This window comes from Dendropsophus ebraccatus, chromosome 10, assembly GCF_027789765.1.
Source record: "Dendropsophus ebraccatus isolate aDenEbr1 chromosome 10, aDenEbr1.pat, whole genome shotgun sequence".
Taxonomy (NCBI): domain Eukaryota; kingdom Metazoa; phylum Chordata; class Amphibia; order Anura; family Hylidae; genus Dendropsophus; species Dendropsophus ebraccatus.
The window spans coordinates 49,023,971-49,051,125 of NC_091463.1; the positions used below are offsets into that span (position 1 = coordinate 49,023,971).

A 27,155-nucleotide genomic window follows, 5' to 3' on the forward strand; every position below is an offset into this window, starting at 1 on the left:
TTTCTGCTTTAGGAAAGCTGGTGAATGAGCACAGAGGCCAGGACTGATGGCAATCACTCCATATCACTAGCAACAGGGCACAGGAGAGACAGCGGAGAAGCTTTGGCACTGGAAGAATGACTCTTTGGATGGATTAGACCCACACAATGATGAGGCAGCCACAGGTGACAAGGGTCCGTATAACATAGAGGTTCTCATGGCACATGAAATAGATAAAGTGTTTTCATTAACTTGTGCAGGATTTTTTTTTTCACTAGTGGTTAGTATAGGTTGCTGCAAAGCTGTTATACCCACCACCCAGGTGCCACCTGAATGTTACAAGTATTAGTTATACACACAAAGTGTCTATGCACATTCACAGGTAATAGCTTTATAGAGAAGAAGAATGCAGCTGGATAGATATATATTCACTATTTGCATTCAGTCAAGACAGTGAATGAAAACAGGAGAGCTCCCATGAACCCTAAGTACCAGAACCAAATGTTCACACAACGTTTAACAGCGTCCGTTGCGTAGCAACGGACGCTGTTAAACAGCTGGCCTTCGGGCTGCACTCAGCCCGTTCCTGCAGCCGATACCTCTGTATCGGCTGCAGGCACATTCTTTTTTCACAGTTGATTTGCGGCCACCGGCGGCTGTGCAAATCAATTAGCCATTCACTCCAATGCAATGTGCGGACCTGCTTCACATTGCGTTGTGTGAACATCTGATGTTTCTGGACACTGTTCAGTGGACAACGGCCAGAAATAATGGACAGGCACATTATTCTAATGCCCGTTTTAAAGCTCGGGGGTTAGAATAACCATGTGAGAACACAGCGGGCGGTATTGCATTGACTTCAATGCAATGCCGCCCCTGCAGTAAAGAACGTTTTTTTTTACTTAAAAAGAACGTTGTGTGAACATAGCCTAAGGGGGGTTTCCTAACTTTCAGCTTATTCTGTACTGGTTTGCAATGCCAATAGGACGGCCTTTTCCTTAATTCCCTAATTGAAAGACGACTTCATGCAAAACTGATAGACTGTGTTATGGCCAGTGCGCGGCCTGATGGGGGTGGTGCATGACTTCATGCATAAGATTATTTGTATCATGCTCTGCCCTCTCAGCAGATGCTGAGTACCAGCAGAGAGAAGTACTTAGCTGAGCGCTTATCTTCACATCTTTCCACACTGCAGGAATTGGACTCTAAAGAAAGTTCATGGAGCCTGTCACCAGCAGTAAGGTGAGAAATGGGAAAGGGGTGCTTAGCTGAGCACGTCCACCACTCAATCTAGTGATTGTGGGGTATCAGGACCCAAACCCAAACCTATCCAAACTTTTGAAATCTCTCTATGTGAAAAATCAAAAAGGTTGTTTTTTTTTTGTTAGTAACACTAAATACTAACACTAAAAAAAAACTAAACCGATCTTGTAGTTTTACTGTGAACCATAATAAAAAATAATATTTTTTTATTATATTGGTAATTCTATGAAGGCATCAAAATAGGTCTGTCTGCTATGGCTTTCCACAAATCTGATCTATAGCTTATTGATGCTGGAATTAAATCATGAACTTGTATCCACAAGACATGCAATGTCCTCTCCTCTATAGCAGTCATATCCTATATCTCATATAATATCAGGGCTGCCAAACCGTGTTGTGACTTTGTTCCAATGGATAGCACTGGCTTGTCTAGGCCTCCTCTAAGCCATGTAACTGTGTAAAACTCACATACGATTGCTGAGTCCTCATTGATAAACAGTAATAAATAAAAATGACTCATTATACAATGATAAGTAAATGAAGGGTGGTCCAGTGATCTACGACTACAGGCTACATTAGATAATGTCTGAAAATAGCACCATTGAATATACACCCTGCTTCATTAACATACTATATAGTAGCAATGTGTCTCAAAGTTTAGATACAGAGATTCACATAGGGTAATGGGACTGCTAGCATGTGTGTCTAAAGGATAATGTTAACCTGTATTAGTCATTTGTAGACAATTTTGGCACACTTAATGGCTTTTAGCATTTGTGGAGATGTAGACTCAGGTAGATGCAGCTCAGATAGATCTCTATATACAACGTTCTGTGTAAAATACTGATTGTGCATTGATGATATGAAGATGCTGGTGAGATAGACGTGGCAGCACATAGGGTGCACTACTGCACTGGTGCAGATGTGTCATCTTGGGTGTAGGAATCACAGTTACTATTTCCATATGTCACAAAAGAGAAGATAAAATTGTAACAGATGGCAACAAAATAAAGAAAAAACAAACATTCCTTTCATGCAAAGCAAACTGTACTGTGCATACTATTACTTACTCAATGTACAAAACTGGACTGCAGTGAGATATGTGAGCGAGACATACAGTACAGCTATTCGGACATCTTGCAGTTTTACTATGAATCAGCAACTAAAAATATCAATGATAACTATGCAATAATACACTGTATAAGCCCGTTGGAATTTACCAATTGTAATACATCTACATGTTGGATTTTAACCAATCCTTTTATTCTTTAAGGGATATAACCTGCATTGGGGAAGTCTGGCAGTGCCTTTTTCCTTTATCCTAACTGAGATTAGGAGAGATAGCTTTCAATCATCTTATATGTGTATGACAAGCCTAAGGGTAGTTATAAGTTGGTTACAAGGCTGATTACATGTCGTGCTATAGGCTTGTTGAACGTAAAAGGGCTGTTCTGATTCAAGAAACTGCGCATAAGCATTATATTACTGTCTAAAGAAGAACTAATGGTTAATATCTGCCTATCTACCAATCGCCCATCAAAGGAGCTCACTTCATACTTTTTTATTGGTATGTTCAATGTTCCTATTATGCAGTAAGCTATTAGGCATGTACTGTAAAGGATATGGAGTTCTGTGTAAAAAAAATAGCTTTATCCATTATATAGATAATAAATAGCACATAATTCTAGACCTAAAAATGATATGATGATGCTATTACCCAAATATGTTGCCTACATAGATGCTAATGCTATTGCCTACATTGATGTCCTTAGCTGCTCATGTCTGATGGGCAAAGCAAAGAAAGTACACCAAAGCCTTCTGGATAAATTAAGCATAAATCAAGAACGATGCCTGGCACTGCATGTTACCTATAATACATAGGAAATAATTTTATTATATGTTTTGTTAAAGCCAATGGACACCTTTTTTACTTAAATAATTTTATTTGCATCCTAAATGCAAATTTAAATGACTTTCTAAAATGTGTTAATAGAAAATGTCATTTTACAACTGTGGAGTGCATGTAACCCCCCTCCCCTCAGCCTGACGGTCAGCAGTAGGGAAAGAGATGAGGTTGTGCACAACTAATCAGAATTTAGAGGAGGGGAGCAACCAAGGGTTAGATCTCCCAGGTTATACTGTGTTACACTGTAGAACACATATGGTGTTGAGGAATCACACTCCTTAAAGGGAACCAGTCATAAGAAAAACGCTGTTACAGCTATAGATATGTTCCTCTATGCTTCTCAGCACTGCTTGTGGGCATTACTCATATGTCCAAAAAATGTACTTTGTAAGAACTACCGATGTAGGCACAAGTGCAGTCTGGAGGTCCTAACTAGTTACAGCTGGCGGCAAATCTTGCCTGCAATCATGCCTCCCTGGGAATCACGGCCTATAGGAGCTGGCAGTTTCAGAGAGGGGCCATCCCTGAGTGCCAATGCTACCAGGGAGACATGATTGCTGGAAAGTTTTCTCACCTAGTTAGTGACTAGTTAGGAGCTCTGGATCACCCACATGACTATATTGGTAGATTTTACAAATATGTTAAGCTTAGAACGTTTACTTACTGTATATGCCTGGAAAAAATGCTGGGGGGGGGCATATAGGGACATATTTAAAGCTGTAGCAGTGTTTTCTCAGGATTGATTCCCTTTAATGGGGTAATCTCATTTGCAGAGAATTAAGATCGTCAAAGCTGCATCCTCTCTCACTTCCAGGTTTTGCGAGGACAGAACACAGCCATGCTGAGCTGAATCAGCTCTGCATTGTTGTTTCTCCCACTGGGATTACACTTGCAAAAAAAAAATTGTAAAATTTGCACAAGAAAGAATTTGTGCAAATACATGTCAAAGGTGTCCATAGCCTTTAATTAAAATGTGTTGTCTTCATTTTTCCAGTTGGGAACCTTTACAAATTATAGACCAAAACTGGGCAGCTGGGGGAAATGTATTCAAGTAAACAGCTATTTACACACCAACATAATAGTGGCAAAAGCACTAAATATGTGTACAACGTGGTAACCTAGGATTGTGTCTCTCAACTCTATTCCTCAAGTACCCCAAACAGATATATAGATGATTTCCCATAGAAAGAACACTTGATGCATGGACTATATTACCTGTGAAATACTAAGGAACTCCTCAAACCTTGACTTGTTCTTGAGGACTGGTGTTGAGAAAGACTGATCTGGGCCACAAGCTCTAGCAGTAGGTTTTACAGTTAAGAAAAATGCACCATAACTGTAAAACCACTGCAGAAAATAATACAATTTCAGAAAGAAAATGTGTCCATTACCCTTCTGAGGTGCCTGCACCTTCTAGAAAACCAATAACATCTTAAGACAACGTGGACTGATAAGGAGAACAAAAGATATACAGGGAATAACCCCCTGTAAAAGGTAGTCTGTCAGGTAGAAGGGCATCTGATAAAGAACTGGGACCTAAATTGTAGCTAGATCAATATCATATCAACTTGAATACAAACATGGCTGCATCTGCTGTAGGTCTCTACAATACCAGTTAACCAGAGAGGTAGAAAATCCAGATATGCATATTTTTCAAGAAAAAGGATGTTAGTTTAGCAGGAAGGTGCATTCATTCTTACCACTAACAATATGTCATATATATTTATTACCATTCTACTGTAATTTATTGCAAATTCCACTTTAATTATTTAATGCTTTTGGTCTGTAGTATATATCTATCTATTTACCTATCTATCTGTAATATAGCAGGCAAATCAAGCTCCTATGGCCTCTTTAGGCTTTTTGGGCTCATGCCAAAAAGCATATAAAGCTCACACTGATAAGAAGAGTATCCATTTGAAATATTAGGCCTCATGCACACTGTAGGTACTACATATTATAGCTGCTGTACGGAGGGCACCATATTATATTATTGGGGGGCACCATAAGATTGGTTCAGCAGCATCTAAAGATACAGTAGGACCCCATGTGTTTCTATGGATGCTGTATTATCAATTACATGAAGGCTTATAAAAATACTGTCAATATGGGGTTAAAAAGATAACATCAAATACTAGGAACAAGCAGGACATACAACACTGTAATATAGAGGAATAAATAATTTAAAGGAGAGAGAAGCAGGAAAAGAGGATTTTTCTTTAAAAAAAAGTAAGGATCATGACTGCACCAAGTGCTGCTATAGGACCTAGGCTAGACTACTCACTGGGCAGATATCTACAGCCTGTTACCAAGAGAGTACAACAACCCTCTGCATTCACCCCATCATGATGACTATTACATTGTCTATGCCATGCTAAAATATCCTAATGCATCTTTTTGTGTGTAGGTATCTATTCACAGTAGGTAGATGTTGAGCACCTTCTTATATAGAGAGGCATGGGTACAACTTGCAAAGTATTGTGTTCTTTGTGACAATCTGAGAGGCAACGCACTTGGTTATAGTATTTTGTTGATGATCTAGAGGAATGACATAGCACTGATAGAAAAGGCGCTGGAGACCAGAAAAGGGGTACTCAGACCTAATTTTACCAGGAATTCACTGTATATTGTATCCTTATAGTTTTCTCCGTAAATAGTTATCATGGGGACAAGCTGTAGATTTGTGTAGGGAAACAGAACAATGTCTCTTCCAATCCATTGTGCTCTGATCTCTAAACAGTAAATACTCGTATATCCCTGAATATGAACAGATGTGATATTGTATAAAACATTTAGAAAAATAGAAGTAGATTTTTAAAATTGTATATAGATTTAGTGAACGGGTTCAATACATGTAATGGATACCATGTACTCATCTCCCAACTTGACATTCACTATGCCTGTCTTTCATATGATTGTCTTCAGCTGGTTGGATTTAATACCCCAATGACAAGAGATCAGTGCATCCTGACATGTTGTGTGTAGTGTCCGATTGAGGAGTCAGACAAGTCAGACCCAAAAATGTTTTTTTTCCTAGAAAGTCCTTTACCATATAAACTATGCAGTATGTATGAGTGTGTTCTTGCCTTCCAGAGTGCCTTCTGGTATATAGGTAGCATGCAAACATTGACAAACAAGACCACTGGATTTCTGAGGAATTAGGGTTAACAGATGATGTGCTGTGTTGTACACATATACCATTAAAAAGTAATGCTGAATATCCAGATTGGCTTTCAATTAAAAAAATTCAAATATAGAATTTATGGAATAAGACAAATAATAATAAGGGATGGGCAATTCATTGTCTGTAACCAACAGTAAGAGTGGATGCACCTTCAGATTTCGTGAGCTGAGCATGATCTCAATTGTTTCCTTCCTGCTGGTGGTCTATGAACAGCCAGTCCCAAGGCACCTGGCGCAGGGATCATTCAGCACAGTGAAAGGTGGGTACAGCTGGCAGTAGTGAGCTCTGAGACCAGACTCAATCATCAAAGTGTTCTAGGAAGAGATGCAGTGTAGCAAGACGACAGGGGGATGAAAAAAACAGCCACGTTCTACAAACAAAAGGACAGGATCACCTTGGGAAAGCAATGTGAGAGATGAAACAAAGGCAACTGTTTAATAAGCTCTGACACCATCTTCCTTTTACTCAAGGGGGATATAGACCCATTTATATGAATGAGCCTATCTGCAGCATGGGAAGGTGTACTGAGCAGCATACTAAATACGAGAAAAAGCAGAAGGAGAGAACAGAATATACCAAACTGAGAGAACACATAAAACGTGTAAGGCAATGGCCAAATCAATAGAAGGAAGATATATGTGTTTAAGGAAGGTTTGAGGCTAGATATAGAATAGGAAGTGATAGGAGGGAAAGGGAAGGCAATAGCTATAAAAGTACTTGTAAATACCAATGTGCAGAGAAGCTTAAAGACTTGCAATAAGTGATACAGTATGTCATGACATATTTATAACTCAAGCCAGCACCAGGACTGACAGCGATTATTACAGTGCGCTGCTGCCCTTCCGGCTAAAGTGCTCTGCACGGTACATGTGAAGCCTTAGGGATTTGACACCACAGACGTTATTGCCATTTTGACAAGGGACTATTCCACAAACCATGTGGTTGATTCTCCCATTCAGACCAGGCTTCAGGCATCACCTATGCAGAAATGGGTATGCAGCATCAATGTATACCAAAAGTGTAGGACATCAAGCAGCAAATCTTGTCTGTTTTCACATGGTCTTTAAGTTACAAAGCTCACAGTGACTCCAAATAAGAATAAGAATAATTACTGGCTAACTTTGCGGCCATCTTCACCTAGGAATGGGAAGTGACAGCATTCAAAGTAATACGGGAAAGAAAGAAAAAGACTCTTTGGAAAGAACAGAAAATAAATATTCAGTATGTAAAAAAAACTCTAATAATCCCTGTTTGATGGACTTTCATCCTATCCCAGAACATTTATGGAACAAGTAAAGCAATAGATAGACTGCACAGTAGCTAGCAGACTCACCGGGAACTACAGAGCTCTGGCATCGCTAAGACAGTGGGAGGATCAATATACAAGCAAGAAGCTAATTTCTTCCTATCCTGCATTTTTTTTTACACCTCCTGCAAAAACATAGATTTACACAAGAATAGTAGATAAAATGCACAGGCAGCTTTGGGTGCTGTCTCTCTGACTTCATAGGATGTGCATTTACAATAGGTTAACACAGCCCGTAACCAGACTTTATACTCTGTAAACTTCCTCTTTTGCTTATTGTGCAGGAGTGCTTTGTTGAGAATTTGACCACTTTCAAAATGGTTGCTCTTATGGAAGCAATGTGGATGAGGCAAAAGACAACTCCTTCAAGGCCAGGAGGACTAACAACCGACAGCCCCACTGGACCTGGAGGTGTTGTTGTGTATGTAGAGTGAATATTGTGAAATGAAAGCAGATTGTGTGTTTTACTTAGTGCTTTCCATTAACCACCATATGTTTTCTCTGTTAAACAGAGATAATGTTCTTTGAGCAAAATGTGCAATTTCCACCAAGTAATCCAAAAACATTAGTGGTCACTATCACGGAAAGCAAGAGAAGTCCCAGAGTCCAAGGAAAGAAACAGCGAGAGTCTTGTGACTATGACAGAACTCTTCAGAGAGAGGAAATGTTTTGTGGAGCTTTTCAAAAAGCAGAGCAGTTCCTGTAGTCTGACGGGAAAAAAATTAAACTTTTTAAGGAAATAAAAACTGTTTAAAGTTAGTTTTCCTGTCTTGTTTGCTATTTTTGTATTTGGTCCTTTCATAGTATAGTTGCAACAGTGCTTCTCCGAAAAAAGGTCCGTCTATAAATATAATTTCTTTTTCTATTTTAATACTCCTTTCTCAATATATATTTATATATTTATATTTTTAGTATTATTTTTTGAAAGGCGTCAACCTGCTGAAGTTTTGCCAGAAAGGGGATTGACTTCTTCTGGGTTCAGTGAACTCAAAAACTTGTGGCTGGTTTATGCCATCGGTCACCATATACTGTCCTTGAATTGCCCCTGGTTCCTGAGGCGGCGGGTATGCTGGAGGGACCGAGCGTGGACAGTTGACGCCAGCTAGAAGAGAAACACACACCAATTAGACTGCTATAGATCAGTGATATAACTCTTTATTAAACTGATGAAATAAGATTTTAGAAAGTAAAAGTTAGAAAACATAATTCTTTTGTTCGATCCATTTTCTGAATGTTTGCTGCCATGGAATATGGCAAGTCTACATTGCTGTCTGTACTGTCTATTACAGCAGGGTTTCTGCTGTAAGGCTGTCCAGCGAGCAGAAGACAGCTTGCACTGAAACTTTTTCTCTCTTGCCCCCCTTCTGAGAAAGGCTCTGAGAGGGAGCAGATACGTTGCTGTATTTTTTTTTTGCATTTTTTTGTAAAACGCCATTGCCCGATTGTCCACGACACTAGAGCGCTGAAACTTTGGAATTTTGGTTATATGTGAAGAGGACTGTTATTACGTCTTTAGCTTTCTGGCACCAGTTTCACTGCTTCCATCTGGCTGTCCTGCTTTATTGTGGAACATATATATATATATATATATATATATATATATATTGCTGGTCAAGTCGCACAAAAGAAAATAAAAAGCACTCCCGCACAACCTGATGTAGCTCATTCAGGCTTTTTTTTACACTTTAATAAGCATTGTATGCAAAATTAATAAATTCCAGAATACCCCTTTAACTTTTACAAGTGGATCAAGACACAATGAGGTTAAAAACTAATAAATATAAGGTTGTGCACATGGAAATTGAAAAGCCATGCCTAGATTTTTTACTAAATAGAAAACGCCTAGGTAAAGCTGAAAGAGAAAAGGATTTACTTATTTTAGGAGACAGCAAAGTTAAAGGGTACCTGTCACGATGTTTCCTCGCCCAATCGGTGTGCAGTCACACCTGCCATTAGAAGTTTGGGTAACTATGGATACAACCATGCCATGTCAGTTCCGTGTATGAGCCGTATTCTGATCCGATAGGTGTAATGCATGGAACCGAACTAGCATGGTCCTATCTATAGTTATCCAAACCTCCTATAGCAGGAGAGACTGCACACTGATTGGGTGAGGAAACATCATGACAGGTACCTTGTAGTAACCAGTGTCAGACAGCTGCTGCCAAGGCAAATAAGATCATGGGGGGGGGGGGCGGGCATCACAGGGGGCATAGATGCACATGACAAAGTAATAGTTCTACCACTGTACAAATCACTAGTCAGAACGCACATAGAATATTGTGTACAGCTGTCACTCTGTTTTACTCCTACAATACTCTTTGGCCTTAATTTTGGAGGACAAAATAACAGCTACCAAAAAAATTGGCCAAAAAAAGATGTTGTGGGGCCTAAACATAGCCTAAAATAGTAACCACTTGTATCATTTTATTTTTATTATTGATTAGATATTTTAAGTGACTCTCCGTGAACAGAATCCATCACAAACCTAACTTGAATAAGCACCAGATATCCCATTAATGTTTCCTATAGGAAAAAATAAGAAATAAATCAATGTTTTCAATTGTTCTTAAAAAATGTGCACATTTGGCTGCTCAGAGCTGGGGAAACATGAAAAAACACACACTTGGTGAACAGCTATTGACTGCCTATAGGCAACTTCATTTTGTGTAGGCTTCAGTCACTTGTAAATGAATTTAATTCTCTGCTTCTCAGACACATCTTTCTCTGTCTGGCGCATTGTCCGCATTTGTTCAGAAACCCTGCACTCACCGAAAAGCAGCATCAACTATTAGACAATACAGTCAATAGTCTTACTAATTTATCCTGCTACACCGAGCTACTGAAGTGTATGCAACACGGGGGGAAGATAGACAAAGGCTTCCTGTATACACATTTAAGTGTCGATGCTGTATTATCAGGCAACTACATCTGAAAATTATTTATTATATTTTATGTACCATGTTTCATCAGCCAAGGCATTTTTTAGTGTTATCGAGCGGTTAGGCCAGATTCACACACCTGTAATACATAGTCCATAAGCTGTATATCACAGAACCCTTTGCCTCTAACAGGACTCCCTGCACCAAATTTATTATGATACAGTGAGCTCCCAAACAGCTACAGCTGTATGCTGCTGAACAGAGGCGGCTGTGTCACTTCAACAGCGTAGTATTTAACTGTTCCAGAGCTCATTGTATCATAAGAAATTACAGGGAGTCCTGTAGAATTCAGTCTGTGATATTCAGTCATCTTATGGGCCATATATTATGGGAATCTGGCCTTGATCTGAGACCCCTTGTTTCCTAGACTTTACCACTTGAGCCATCCAAATTCACCATCTGCTGGGAGCAGTACAGCCAGGTGCAGCCCTATTTTACATATAGTTTGGGAGTGGGACATTGCGGCCATTGTGAAGGGCAGTACCACGAACAGGCATAAAGCCTTCCCTCAAGCCTATATCCACTTAATCCGGCATACATCATATAACTCATTAAGGGTGGCTTCTCATGTACCGCATTTGCGGATTTCACACTGCAAGTTTCTCACAGTCAAATGAGCTGCAATACTGCTAATTCAGCATTGAGTTGAGATAGTAAAACAGTTTAGTAGAGTATGCTGCATCTCTTTATTCTGAGCAGAGACTGGTTACTAGTGGTGTTCCACAAGGGTCCGTTCTGGGTGCTGTTCTTTTTAATATGTTAGTAAGTGACGTAGGAGAAGGTTTGGCAGGTAAGGTTTGTCTGTTTGCCAATTACAAGAAAGTGTCATAGGGTTGATATTTCTGGAGGGGTCAGTAATATGGAAAATGATTTAGTTTTACTAGATAGGTGGTCAAAACAATAAAAACTGCAGTTCAATGTTTCCAAGGAGAAGGAATCCGAGAATTATATCGGCAATTCTGTGTTGGTTTCAGAAGACTTTAGAAAAGGATTTAGGGATAGTGATTTCTGACTTAAAATGAATCACCAGTGCAGCCAGGCAGTAGGAAAAGCTAATTGTATGCTGGGCTGTATATATAATAGTATACTGGGCTGTATAGCTACAGGTATAACCAAGTAAGAAGAGAGAGATTGTGATCCCGCTGTATCGAGGTCTAGTAGGACCACACCTGAAATACTAAGTCCAATTCTGAAGACCTCACGGCAGGACTGATTGGCTGATGGGGACCGACGGGAGCCAGGAGCCTCACGTGCAGCCACGGTGCCAAGTAGGTAATGTATGCTTCGAGCAGCGAGGGGTTAAAGGGGCTGGGTTAAATACCCATTAAACTTCACACTACCAGGATTTGCAGTGGATTTCGCTGCAAATTCGCAGAGTGAAATCCGCTGCAAATCCGGTACGTGTGAAGCTACCCTTACAATTTAAATCAGAATAGTCTGGAGGAAAGAAGGGAAAGGGGGTACAAGATTGAAAACCTTTAAATATGTTAAAGGACTAATTAAGGTTCAGGAGGGAAGTGTTTAAAAAAATTAACTCAAGGACAAGAGGACACAGTGAGAGGTTAGTTGGGGGGGATGAGAAACAACAGGAGAAAATATTATAGATGTGGTTGATAAATCTACAATAACCAGATATAAACCTGCCTGGGATAAACATATATCTATCCTAAGATAATAAGAAGGTAAATACTAAAAGGGCAGACTAGATGGACCCAGTGGTATTTTTCTCCCAACAAGCTTCTATGTTTCTTTGATAGATGATAATCCATCTTGTCTCTTAGGGGGATTTCAGCAGTAAATTGAGAGTTAATACAGGTAAATAGGAGGACAGAAGAGACTGTCTCATGAGTGGTGAAAGAGCCTTTTTCTCTAAAAATATACAGTAAATTACAAAGACACACACAACAGCTTATTCTAAAGATTTACCTGAAATGATAGCTATGCTTTAAACTTTTAATATTGGAGAATTTATGTGTGTAAAGGAACGCACAGGAGTTATAATCCCCAGCATTGAAATGCAATGTAAATCTGAACTGATTTGCCTTTTTTTTAATTGCTTAAAAAAAAAAAAAAAAAGTTTGGAAATGGCACCAGAAACTTGGGTTCTGTAAAAGATTTAGATTCTATTTAAAGATCTATTAAACAGCTCCAGGTATCAACCATCTTTGCAAAAGATTAATCCATTGGTTTATTTTACTGTTAAACTGTGAAAAACTAATCTTAGCTGGTCGAATGTGTGTCCTAAGTTCTTGACAGTGTGAAACTTTTGATGATAGAGAATTGAAGATATAGGATTGAGCAATGATGTCTTGCAGACCTTCTGGCAATTGGCAGGACTCTAGCTATAAAATCCTTTTGCACTAAAAGGTCATTGTCGTCTCAATTACTCTTACTTGAAAGGGAAGTCAAATTAGGGTTCTTTCTGAGAGGCAAATTGAGTAAAGATTAAAATCAAGAAATCCTCAAGGAAAGCTTAATGGCTTAAAGTGATTACAAAGTACATGACACCATCCTGTATACCCGCATATAACGTAATGTACCCATTCTGGATGTATTAAAGGGAATGCTAGACAAAGCACAGTAGGTAGCTTTAATAATATCTCAGTTAGTTATAAAGAAATGTTTTTGTTACTTTGTGTGCTCTGGTATCATTTCATATGCTAGAGGACAGTATCCTTACTGATGGAGTCACAAGGGAAGAAGAAACATAAAGGCTAAATAGTGAGAGGTGAATATACAATGAGATATTAATTATCTGCTTTCTTTGCTTAGAGCGAATAAAGAATAAATATGTAAAACGCCGGCACAATGCATTGTCTCCATTGTGGCACTTTATACAGGCATTCATATGAGCACAACTGTTCCTGCCCCAAGTGTGTTGCTCATTATTAATAAGTGTTTACGTATGATGGCAATTGCAAAAGCAATGTAAGTCAATACTGAAATGGAAAAACATAAGCACTATACACATAGTATGTCATTTTGACATTAACATATACCTCACCAACCCTGGAAGGCAGCAACCCATAGTCCATACAAATTGTTGGTACCCAGTTTATTAGACCTAAGTGTGCCTTTGTCTATAATTGTAGGCATATAAAGGTACAGTATAGACCCAGAGCAAGCAATCTCTGCTGAATTACAAACCCATGCAACACAGATCTGTTAACCATGTGTATTAGCCCTTAATGAAATAATACTAATAATTATACAGGTGAAGGGAATTAGTGATCCTTATGTGGCAGGGGGTAAACTTTGTAATCTCTGTGTACTCTAAAATTCCCCATAGACTTTAGACAATAGTTGAACCCACCAATATTGATAGAACCAATCGACTGTTTTAAGTATATGGAGACCTCAAGAATTTTTCCAGAAGATTATGTTGGAGGGGAGAAGGTTTGGGCATGTTGGATCTTACAGTACGTTCACATTGAGAAAAAATGGCGGAATTCCGCAGTGGAGAATCCTTTCTGCCTCAGTATTCCACAATGTCTCTATGGGAGGGCTCACGAGCCTCCATTTCTATCAATGACATGTCAATTCTCTATCACAGACATGTCAATTCTTTGCGTGGAGAGTGGCGGGAGCCGAGGCGCGCAAGCCCTCCTATAGAGACACTGTGGGACACTGAGGCAGGCGGGATTCCATGGAGAAGAGCTCCACATCGTAACTCCGACGCTTTTACTCAGTGTGAACAAGGCCCCTAAAGCGACAGGTCACAGCTAGAGAGTCTGGCTGCAGCTCACTCCTCCTCTGTCGATTCGAATGTTTAGGAGAGAAAGCTGATAGCCGAATAAACATTTAGCTGGCAGCTATGGAAGGTGTATGGCCAACTGCACAGTTCAAAATAGAAGTGCGACCCAGTGGGAAAACCTGGTAAGCTCTTATATAACAGTACCTTGTGTAACATGTAACTATATAATTTTATAATGCAGGAATAAAGGTATTAATTTAACACAGAGAGCTGATGCTTCCAGGGAGCAGAAATGGGGCATCCTCTTAGAATAGAAAGAGGAAAAACCTTCTGCAAGTGACGCCTGTTTTTTACTCAGGGGGAAATTAAAGTTTCATTTGATACAATCCGTACTGCCAAGTTCCTCGCTTCTGAACATGTGAGTGCCACGTGCCTCCTGTTTTCATGCATTGAGCAGCTGCCCAAGCATTTCTCCCTAATAAATATTGCAAGCTGTTTGAGTGTCTGAGAACACATCATGGATACAAAACGAAGAGAAAATGCAGCTTGAACCACTGGGATTCTCCCTTACACCCAGCTTCAATACAAAGCATTGCTACAAAGGCAGGGTGAGTGTACAGTGCTCAGGGAATAGCAGAAGTTAACCATCTTACAGATACCTCACTAGATCAAAGGCGACAAGATGCTGCTGGATATTGTATATTGATTGCAGATGTCAACTTTTACTAATGAGGAAATTAAGCATTTAAAAAATTGAGGGACGTGAAATAGACCTACCTAACTTGGGAATGGAGGATACAGACTATGCAGAATGTGGACCGTGCTCAATGATCAGTTTACATATTGTAAGCATTCCTATATAGAGACCCAATGGACATGCTGCAAACAGTAGCGGACTGTCCCACCAGAGGACTGGAGGATTCTACGGTGTGCCCCGATGTCTATGTATTGACCTGTGCAGTTATACGGCTGGCATATGTAAGACCAGTGTGGTCACACAAGGGGACAGCCACCAGACTGCTCAGGGGAAAACAGTGGTATTGGTGTATACAACTCAAAGGGGATATTGTTACGGCCGCGGCGGCGTCCCGCGTTCCGGGCCGCCGCCGCGACCGCTACCTGCCCTATGCAGCAGCCGGTGTCCATAGTCGGGGACCCGGCGCTGCTGTCACCTCGGCCCCGGGGGGCGCCTCACCTCTCCACGCTCCTGTCTCCCGCTGTGCCGGCCGGCGCGCGCGTCCCCGCCTCCTAGGGCGCGCGCGCGCCGGCTGTCTCAGATTTAAAGGGGCAGTGCGCTCCTAATTGGTAGTTGCACCCAATCACTCCCCTATAAATCCCAGCATGCCCTGTCCTTAGGGTTGGAGCCTCTACATGCTTCCCATAGCGTTTGGCCCAGCTCCCTGTTGTTCCTGTGTCCTGTCCGTTACCTGGTCCCAAGTCCCTGTTCCTGAGTCCTGTCCGTTACCTGGTCCCAAGTCCCTGTTCCTGGTTCCTGTTCCCCTGTCACTCCACCTGTTCCCGTGTCCAGCCTGTCACGTGCTCTCTCATCTGCAGACTATTGCCTGTGCCATCTCCTGCCACGCCTCGCCTGCCGACACCAGCAACCAAGCCAGGGGTAGCGACCTGGGGGTCGCCTGCCGCAGCAAGTCCATCCCGCCTTGCGGCGGGCTCTGGTGAAAACCAGCGACCCCTTAGACTCCGCTCCCTGGTGAGGTTTGTGCCATCGCTGGTGCCGGTCCAGTGGATCCACTACTCCGGGCGTTACAGTAGGCTCCAACCATGGATCCCGGCGAGGTGCCCGATCTCCGTGACGTCGCCAGAGTGGTCACTCAGCAGGCGCAACAAATCCAGAAACAGTCACAGCAGATCCAGCAACTCACTGCCGCCTTACAGCAGCAGACTACTGCCCAGCGCACACCACCTCCTGACGCTTCTTCTTCACTCCGACTGGCCCTCCCAAGCAAGTACTCTGGGGACTCTAAGTTGTGCAGAGGATTCTTGACTCAGTGCACCATGCACATTGAACTTTTGAGTAGTCAGTTTTCCACCGAGCGCTCTAAAGTGGCTTTCATTATCAGCCTATTGGAAGGTAGAGCTCTGGCCTGGGCCACACCACTGTGGGACCGTGATGATCCAGTTGCTGCCAATCTCCGGGCCTTCCTATTTGAGTTTCGCTCCGTCTTTGAGGAACCTGCCCGTGCTTCTTCAGCCGAGACTGCTCTCCTCAATCTCTCTCAAGGCAGCTCCTCTCTTGGTGACTACGCCATCCAGTTCCGCACCCTGGCAGCCGAATTGGACTGGAACGAGGCCGCCCTATTGGCCACCTTCAAGAAGGGCCTGTCTAGTCGTGTGAGAGACGTGCTCGCTGCCCGAGACCTGCCTACCTCCCTGAACGAACTCATTCTACTGGCCACCCGAGTTGATACTCGTTTTTCGGAGAGGGAGGAGGAGGTTCGGCATGAACATTTACTAACCCGTTCCCGTCGCCATCCCCAGCTGGCGCCAGTTTTCCAGAATCCTGACCTTTCGATGTCCCAACCCTCTCCTGAGATTCCTATGCAGGTGGAACGGGCTCACCTGACGCCTGATGAAAGAATCCGGCGCCTGGAGCAGAATCTCTGTCTCTATTGCGGTGGTTCCGATCACTTCCGGCTGGGATGTCCCCTACGTCCCCAAACATCCGGAAAATGCTCGCACCTAGGTCCGGTGGGACAGGTGTCCCTAGGTGTGAATGCCACCATTCCAAGTCTGTCTATGCCAGTTTCCATCCGGACTCCCTCAGGACAAAATCATCAGACTACTGCCTTCCTCGATTCTGGGTCAGCAGGCAGTTTTATTGCGGCAACATTGGTCCAAAGATGGCGGCTACCCGTGACCCGACTAGCCAGGCCCCTGACTATCTCCTCGGTCACAGGCGAAATTCTTACCGACCGTGTGTACTACCAGACCGCATCTTTAGTCCTCCAGGTGGGTCCTTCACATCAAGAAGAGATATCCTTCTACGTCCTGCCCCATTCTTCCCCCGCGGTCCTCCTGGGACTCCCGTGGCTACAAAAACATGCCCCTCAGGTGGACTGGAGAACCGGGGAGATTCTCAGTTGGGGTCAGGACTGTTCCCACCAGTGTCTCAAGTCACCTCAGACCAAGTGTATTATGTCATTTCCTGTCCCGGCCAAGCCTCTATCCGGCCTACCGGCAGAAGACCAAGACTCGGCGGATGCCTTCTCTGCCGAGGTGTACCCTCTCCCCGTACCCAAGACTAAGGTCGTATCCTCTCACCACTGGAAGAACTTACAGAAGGTCCCTTGCCACGTTATACCGCCTGATCGCCTAGTACCAGTCGTCACCTCCACTCTTCAGAGAGTACCCCCCGGAAAGACTCATGTTCACCCTGCGCTTCGAAGAGGTATTTTGAACTGGGGACATTCCTCGTTGGAGGCCGGGCACCCGGGAGTCCGTAAGACCGGCCAACGGATCTCTCGCCACTACTGGTGGCCCAGCCTATCCCAAGATGTCAAAGACTTTGTGGCTTCCTGTGCCATTTGCAGGCAAGAAAGAGGGGGAGGCCAAAGGGGGGGGGTACTGTTACGGCCGCGGCGGCGTCCCGCGTTCCGGGCCGCCGCCGCGACCGCTACCTGCCCTATGCAGCAGCCGGTGTCCATAGTCGGGGACCCGGCGCTGCTGTCACCTCGGCCCCGGGGGGCGCCTCACCTCTCCACGCTCCTGTCTCCCGCTGTGCCGGCCGGCGCGCGCGTCCCCGCCTCCTAGGGCGCGCGCGCGCCGGCTGTCTCAGATTTAAAGGGGCAGTGCGCTCCTAATTGGTAGTTGCACCCAATCACTCCCCTATAAATCCCAGCATGCCCTGTCCTTAGGGTTGGAGCCTCTACATGCTTCCCATAGCGTTTGGCCCAGCTCCCTGTTGTTCCTGTGTCCTGTCCGTTACCTGGTCCCAAGTCCCTGTTCCTGAGTCCTGTCCGTTACCTGGTCCCAAGTCCCTGTTCCTGGTTCCTGTTCCCCTGTCACTCCACCTGTTCCCGTGTCCAGCCTGTCACGTGCTCTCTCATCTGCAGACTATTGCCTGTGCCATCTCCTGCCACGCCTCGCCTGCCGACACCAGCAACCAAGCCAGGGGTAGCGACCTGGGGGTCGCCTGCCGCAGCAAGTCCATCCCGCCTTGCGGCGGGCTCTGGTGAAAACCAGCGACCCCTTAGACTCCGCTCCCTGGTGAGGTTTGTGCCATCGCTGGTGCCGGTCCAGTGGATCCACTACTCCGGGCGTTACAGATATCCAGAGAGCAGAAAAGGTCCTATCTTTTCTGCTCTCCAGTGCTCCACTTCCTCCATCTGCCCGCCTGTGCTGATGCTTCTGCGGATATACAGTAGGGGGTGGGAGTATGTTGCGGCAGTTACTGATGTCTTGGCAACAGGGCAGGTATTGGACATTGCATGCGGGCATGGTTTCGCCAGCATACAATGCCTGCAAAGCCCACAATATGCTCCCGCCCCCTCAATATGCACCTGCCCTGCTCTCAAGATGTCTCCTTTAACTGCTGCAACTCAACCCTCTGCGTTGTTCATGCCCTTTAGGCCGCTAATTACATCTTTACCTTATGAAGCCCATTGAGATTCACTTCATCATGCTAGGCTGGACAAACCATCATCCCTCCACCTGCAGTGGTCTGCAGCAGACAGTGGATATAAATATGTGGTACTGGAACCAGTAAAGTGGAGTTTTTTTGTTTTTTTTTAATTCACCCTTATATTACAGAGGAGGCTTAATACTGTATGGGGGAGAGGGCTAAGGGTATGTATGGGCATAAAAGAGGCCTAAGGGAACAGAGGGGGCCTAATATTGTATAGGGGCAGAGAGTGGGCCTAATACTATATGTTACAATATAAAGAAGGCACATAGAGGGCCTAACAATATGGAAGGGGCATAAATGGAGTTAAAATAATACTAAGGGGCCCAGTGAGAGTCCTAACTTTACAGAGGGACGTAGATATAATGTAAGGGCTAAAAGTGGGCCTCATTACTGGACGCAATGAATAGTACATTTGTATAGTGATGAGGAGGGTACAGTAAAGTCATCGCTTTGTTACCTGCAGCAGTCTGCAGGTAATACTATGCAGAGGAACCGAGGGGGCTTAATACTAGGCATACTACACAAAGGGCAGATGGGCCTAATAATATGGAGGGGAACAGAGAGTGCTTAACAGTAAAAAGTTTGATGTAGATTGAGACACAGAGAGTGTTTAGCAATATGGAGGGGCCTCGAGGGGTTTCTAACAATACGGGGGAGTCACAAATAGAGTCCTCGCTAACTATGAGGGGACACAGTTGGGGCTTAACTATACTAGGTGGGGGGGGCACAAAGGGACCTAATTCTACTTTGAGGGCACAAAGAGGGACTAAGAAGCATAAGACTAAGAAGAGGGGTAAGAAGCCTAAATTTCTGTCTGGCTATTCTGCATTGAGTTGTGGCTCAAATATGTCACCATGGCGGTCTGGCCCAGAGGCAGGTATGTTTTGTATTCACAGAACACAGTACTTTGCATTATCTGGGTACATTACTTAAATAATGGACCAGGTCAATGGTCAGTGTCACTCTTACTGATGTCACCAGTGCAACCAGTGATTGACCTTAGTAGCTATTTGCGGAGGTCACAGGTAATCATCATTGGTGTCAGGTAAAGAAAGACATGCAGGAGTCCAGGGGAACATTGGTGCATACTTAAAGAAATAGCCATATTTCATTTAAAAATGGCTGAAAATCTTTGCCATTTTTCTTGTTATTTGGTCCTTGAGCCTTGTATTTTTGAAGCATTCCTTTTCAGGAATTACCAGTGGCTTTTCCATTCAGTGGAAGTAAATATTTTTTTTTATAAAAGGCTTTTGGTCCATGCCATTTTTTACCTCTAACATCTAAAGAAATGGACAAATACAAAAGATGGCAGAGAAAATGGTGCTTTTTTTTCCGGTCCATTTGTTCAGCCGGTCCAAAATACTGCCCCAGATTTATTGGCCTGAAACCAACACTGTCTGATTTTGCTACCAATCACAGCTTGACCTTCAATTTACTAAACCTTGTTAAGATGAGGCTGGGCAAAATCAGACAGTTTTGGTTTAGGGCCGAAAGATGAATCTGGGTCACATAGCCGTGGGTTGCCGTTTGGCTCAAAATGAACCATAATACTGTGTGTATACATAGCCCAATGGGAAAGATCTCACATCGCATTTTGTTATTTTATAAAATCTGTTGTTCTGGAAAAAAATTATGGGCCAGAAATCCCTAGGTTATTTTCATCCTTAAATTGCATAATTAACAATTCATACATAATAAATAACTCTCTCTATATAGGAAAGCGTGGGACAATGATGATGTACAGTAGCTGCAAAAGATCTCATTACTCTGTGCCTATAAGAAGTAGCTTAGATTACAGCTGCAGTCAGGAGAACGCTAAGCAGCTTTAGCCAAAGGACTTTTCCTGAAGATCCCAGTTGTGCAATAAAAGCAGCAGCCACGCTTCCTAGTAATACCCTGTCACATGTGTACACTCCAAGGGACCTCCTGCGGTTTGTCTGCAGAGTCCACTTTCTTTACGCATCATGTGTCATTACACGGCAAAGTGCTGCATAGACAATAATACTTAAACCCTTTTATTACCAGAGGGAAACACTATCCCATGTAAACAGTTAATGCAATAGCCCACATCCCTCATAGGGGATGACAGGAGGCATGGTGACAGGGCATGCATTAGGGAATTACATAGATGCGGCCTGTTACTAATGGCTATTTTTAATTGATTGTGTTTTATTTAGACAAAGTAAAGGTAGTCACTGAGACTGGTCTATATCCATGAGGATGCAGCAAAACTAATCTCTATTACTGCTACATGTAAAGTAAAAGTTAAAATAAATTAAAAGTAAAAAAATAAATAAATAAATAAATAAAACCTCAGTGTTCAATGCAATTATTCATAGGAATATCCAAGACCAAAAGAAGCTTTTTGTCTCAAGCCTTGCCTAGAAAGTCACCCAGGTGGCCCTGTTTTCATTTTGGCCGCACTGGACAAACTATTACAATAGGCACACATATAAATACAACAGGACTCGGCATCTAAGAAAGTGCTAAATACTTCAGTTACAGACAGATGGTAGTAAAGATGGAGGGAGATATACATAAATAACAGGGCCAGAAAGCCAAACTTATTAGCAATATAATAATAATCTTTATTAATATAGCGCCAACATACTCTGCAGCACTTTACAATACTTAGGGTACATGTACAGACAATATCAGACATTACATAGTAATATAAACTAATGATCAGTTCAAATAAGAGTATTGAGGGCTGTTCACAAGGGCTTACAATCTTGGAAGCGCCCACCACCATGCTCACCACACAGGCCAAGGGCGTCCTCAGCCGACCTGATCCAGATACCTACATGGTGGTAGAACTGTCAGTACAATAGAAGGTATTCTTCCTTACTCTTAAGTAGGGTTCACAATTTTAGAGTTTGTTGAGGCGTTGCCCTGTCAATTGTGAGGATACATGACAAGTCTGTAAGACATCCTCAATTTCTGGAGCTTAGAATCACATGTTCTCCTTAGTAACATTGAATTTAATATGTCCTGTTCATATGGAAATGCTCTGGGCGTTTAATATACTGGATAACAAGGTATTTAGGCCGGGAAGTGGATGAATATTTGCTTTACTTGCCTTTCTGTTTGCTTACTTTCCGCACAGTCATTGCTGCTTGCCTCTTCTGATATTCAGAAATTTCAAATCCTAGAGAAAGACAAAGAGAGGTCAGCTTTAACCTGAACACAATCACAATGTCCCCTTGAATTTAAGGTGTGAGGGACACTAGACCGCAGAAGATAGTAGTGGTCACTACTGATACCAGTATATATGCAGTGCATATGCCACACAATCTGAATATAACTGCACAGTACAATGTATTGTATTGGTTTGTGGCATTTACTTACCACGTCTATTGCTGGTATCTTGGAAACGTGACAAAAATAGAGTTTGGAATTGGAAATGTGTGGCAGCACCATAGATAATGAACAAATGGCGAGCCACAACATTTATTCCAGGGACAATCCACTCTTATGTTCAGGTACATAGTTACATAGTTGATAATGTTGAAAAAAAGAGTCAATAAACTTGAACCTATAACCCTACTGTGTTGATCCAGAAAAAGGCAAAATCCCTCATGAGGCAGATACCAATTGCCCCATCACAGTCAAAAAATTCCTTCCCGACTCCAATATGGCAATGAAAATAAATCCTTGGATCACCACCCTATCACATGAAATTCAGTGCCCACAACTTGTAATGTTGTAATATTACATTTTTTAAGAAAAGCATCCAGGCTTTCTTGAACTTATTTAACCCCTTAGCGACCCATGACGTATCTGATACGTCATGGCGCCGCGGGGGGTGTTCAGAGCGGGGTCCCGCCGGGACCCCGCTCTGAACGGCGCTGATCCCGGCTGACACGTGCAGCCGGGCAGTGCCTCTGTTAGCCGGCGCGGGTCCCGTTGCCGCGCCGGCTAATTAAGCACTTCAATGCAGCTGTCAAACCTGACAGCTGCATTGAAGTGCTTTATGCACACTATCCCTGGTGTCTAGTGGGTCGGATCTCCCCCCCGCGATGCGATCGCGGGGGGGAGATCCGTTCTTCTGGCCGTGCCGGGCCTCAGCGTCGGAATGACGCTGATCCCCGCTCGGCAGTAGATTGCTATGGCCTGCAGCAGGCCATAGCAATCTATGACCGATCTGATGGATCTTTGCTGTGTATATACACAGCATTGATCTCTATGAGAGATCAGTGCTATGTATATACAAGCCCCCCAGGGGGGCTTCTAGTCCATGTAAAAAAAAAAGTAAAAAAGTGTTTTTATTAATAAAAAATCCCCTCCCCTAATAAAAGTCCAAATCACCCCCCTTTTCCCATTTTATAAATATAAATAAATAAATAAATAAATAAACATAATCGCCCGAACTATTAATTAATCACATTCCTGATCTCGCACGGTAAACGGCGTAAGTGCAAAAAAATCCCAAAGTGCAAAATTGCGCATTTTTGGTCGCATCAAATCCAGAAAAAATTTAATAAAAAGCGATCAAAAAGTCGTATATGCGCAATCAAGGTACCGATAGATAGAACGCATCATGGCGCAAAAACTGACACCTCACACAGCCCCATAGACCAAAGGATAAAAGCGCTATAAGCCTGGGAATGGAGCGATTTTAAGTGACATATATTTGTTAATAATGGTTTGAATTTTTTACAGGCCATCCGATACAATATAAGTTATACATGTTATATATCATAGTAATCGTAACGACTTGAGGAACATGCATAACAAGTCAGTTTTACCATAGGGCGAACGGCGTAAATGCAAAACCCCCCGAAATCAAAACAAATTCGTTTTTTTTTTCAATTTGACAGCGCAAATGATTTTTTTACGGTTTCACAACATATTTTATGGAAAAATTATGCCTGTTATTGCAAAGTACAATTGGTTTCGCAAAAAATAAGCGCTCATATACGTCTCTAGGTGAAAAAATGCAAGCGCTATGGACTTTTAAACATAAAATGGAAAAAGCAAAAGCGCAAAAACGAAAATTGGCTTGGACCTTAAGGGGTTAATAAATCAGCCATGATAACACCATGTGGCAGAGAGTTCTATAGTATGACTGCTTTTACAGTAAAGAATCCCCATCTGTGCTGGTGGTAAAAACTTCTTTCCTCTAGACGTAGAGGATGCCCCCTTGTCTTGGTTACCTAGGAGTAAAAAGACCACTACAAAGATCTCTGTACTGTCCATGCATACAGTATATTTCTACATTGTAATCAGATCGCCCCTAAGACGTCTTTTTTCTAAACTAAATAACCCCAAGCTTGATAACCTGTCTTGGTACTGTAACCCACCCATTCCCTAAATAATCTTGGTCGCCCTCCTCTGCACCCGCTCCAGTTCAGCTTCATGACCTTCATATATATATACATATAGGTGCCAAAAGTTGGGGACTCAGAAGTCAGACCTTGACCAATTGTGAACATAGAGCAAAATTGTGCTACTGAATGAATGAAGGGCACTTTGCATGCATGCACTGTTGGCACTGCATTCTCTAGAAGCTTCCACACATTGCCAGCACAGAGTTCAGCAATCTACAGAAGCCCCATGGACAATTAATGGAATACTGGCTGCGCATACACAGTGCACCCAATTCATTTGGAACGGCAATTTTCCTCACACTAAGCAACTAGTTATATCGTGGATAGAGTTAAACTTTTGGAGATGATAACCACATTTAAGGGAATGTATCACCTAATTTTTTTTTTTTTTTTTTTGTCGACAAGAGACAGGTATATAAAGAAGTCCTCAAATAAATAATAAAAATGCTAATTTTGGAAATTAATTCATGGTACATAATGTGTTAAATTTTGCGTTTCCCACAAGTATAGTATTGCAAATTGAATTAAGCCTCAGAAATATATCCACCCACACAATGAATTCAACTATTTTCAGTAAGCAATTATATAAAAGCTTTTCATAACCACTCACAAGAAATACAACATACTAAAGTCTTAGGCTAATAGAACTGTAAGCCTAAATTATTGCCAAATACTTTTTCCGTACAGATTTTTCAGATGGTCGCCCACTTCTATAGGGCCATTAAAATAAAGCTCCACTTTAGATTCAACTAACATAATAAATTAGAGATTTCCCTTAATATCAGTTACCTTATATTTGGAAAATATTACCTTTAATCTTGAGTGCATTCCAATAATAACCTGTGTCTCCCACAGTGGTTATAAGGAAATGTTATGCATTTATGCATTATGCTTTTGCTAGCAGGCCTGCATGGTTATGTCTCATTCACAGGGCCACTTTATGGATCTGTGTTTTACAGATTTGTGTATGCACTGTTCTATGAAGAAACACAAAGATTTCCTACAAACCTGTAAGAACTATGAAATAGTAGCATACACTAACACATAAGGCCCCATTCCCACTGAGCAAAGCTAGCGGAATTCCGCGACGGAATTGTCCGCTGCGGAATGCCGTTAGCCTCCCGCTCATAATGGGAGTCTATGGGAGGCGCGCACTGCTGCTCTGTACGCGCTGAAGAATGAACATGTTCATTCTTCAGCGCGGACAGGGCAGGAGCGCGCGCCTCCCATAGACTCCCATTATGAGCGGGAGGCTAACGGCATTCCGCGGCGGACAATTCCGTCGCGGAATTCCGCTACCTTTGCTCAGTGGGAACGGGGCCTAACATTGTCGCTTTCTTTTAGGGTAAAATACAATGAATATGACCTCATCAGAGGTTTCCACAGGCCCATGATATATATAACCTTGTATCTGCATGAGCCCTATGAGTTACGCATTCAAAAAGCTCTGCGGTGTTGATGGCATATTGGGGCAGGTGAGTACTATATTTTTTTTATTTAAGCAGCAGTCCTTTCAAATAACAGTCCATCCCTGAACAATCCCTTTAACATATTCTTAACTTTACTATGACCTCATGGTCTTGCTTTTCAGTTGTTGAAAGAAAAATCCCATTTTACTCTTCGAGTGACTCTTTGTTATTATCGTGATCTTAGTAAAAGTTTTGGCATGTCACTTTAAGGGTGCATTCACATGTACAGGATCCATAATAGATCCGCAGCAGATCTGCAGCAGATTTGATGGTGCAGATTTGATGCTTCGCTCAGTTATTTAGATCAAATCTGCTGCGGATCCACAGCATAAAATCCGCTGTGATACGGTGTGTGTGAAGCTACCCTAAATGTATACATTAGTCAAAAGCTCCTACACTAGTGGATGATTCTGAGCTCATGTGAATATTAAAAGGTTATCTAGTTTAGTTTGCTACAGATGATAATCTTACCAATTTTCTCATCTTCCTGCACCATCTTCCTTTCTTCCCGGAAGGCACGCAGCCACCTCAGCTTCTCCTCTAGCTTCTTGGCAATATAAAGGTGCATTTCCTCAGTTTCCTTGTTATGCAATTTGAAGGCATTCTTTACGCTCACATTGAAGTCTTCATCGCGTCCATCATCTACTTCTATGACTTCAAATTTATCCATGTCCAATCGGCCCTTGTAGTACAAAATGTCCCTTCGGATTAGGTCCTATGGGTAGAGCAAGATAGAGTTAACAGACTGAACTGTAAAGTCTGCTTTGTAGGTAGTGTGTTTTGTATTTTACTATAGACTTGAATGTAACATCTTGGCCATTGTGTTATTGGCTAATGAATGCACAAACAAAAACACACATAAAAAGTTAGAGAAAGCAGCCTAAAGCTGGTGGTACACAGTCTAGGAGCTATCAAAATACTTTCATTGATCAGAGGTTACAGTATGGCTATTGTTGGAAATTTTACTCATTTTTCCTTTTCTAACTGTATATCAGCTACCTCACCAGTCATATGGATAAAGTAAAAACAAAGGTAGAAACTAAACTTTCTACTCATCGAAAGCACTTGATAAATCACCTGTTGTAGTTAAGTGGCCTAGTGAAGTAATTCCCAACCTTTTTACTTTAGATAAACCCCAGAAATCTTTCCCCTTTTGAGGAACCTGAACAGTTATTTCATCTTTACTAGAATGGGAATAGGTTTACTCTAACTATACTTTAGGTCACAGGCAAAGAAGTAAAGAAATATACATTGTTATATGATTCCTGTTATTTATGCTGTACAATGGACAGGTCTGAATCTTATTAATGTATCCTGGTCACAATTACAGACATACCGGTTTAAAAAACATTACATACATTTTAAGTAAAGCAGTGTTCACATTGACATCATTGCTTCTGTTTTATGGAAAACCATAAAGGATGTGATGAAACAGTCATC

The 27,155-nt window shown here is 42.3% G+C and overlaps 1 protein-coding gene across 5 annotated transcripts in view; it reads right to left on the minus strand.

Moving 5' to 3' along the window:
* Positions 1-1,113: 1,113 nt before the first annotated feature.
* Positions 1,114-27,155, minus strand: part of ARHGEF9 (Cdc42 guanine nucleotide exchange factor 9) — a 296,681-nt gene continuing 270,639 nt past the window's right edge. For all 5 annotated transcript variants that reach the window (XM_069986579.1, XM_069986581.1, XM_069986580.1 and 2 more), the window contains 3 exons: positions 26,187-26,430; positions 21,996-22,064; positions 1,114-8,740 (listed from right to left, as the gene is read on the minus strand). In XM_069986579.1, the coding sequence (XP_069842680.1) occupies positions 8,553-8,740; positions 21,996-22,064; positions 26,187-26,430 (501 nt within the window). In that variant the 3' untranslated portion in view covers positions 1,114-8,552. The remainder of the gene's footprint in view (positions 8,741-21,995; positions 22,065-26,186; positions 26,431-27,155) is intronic.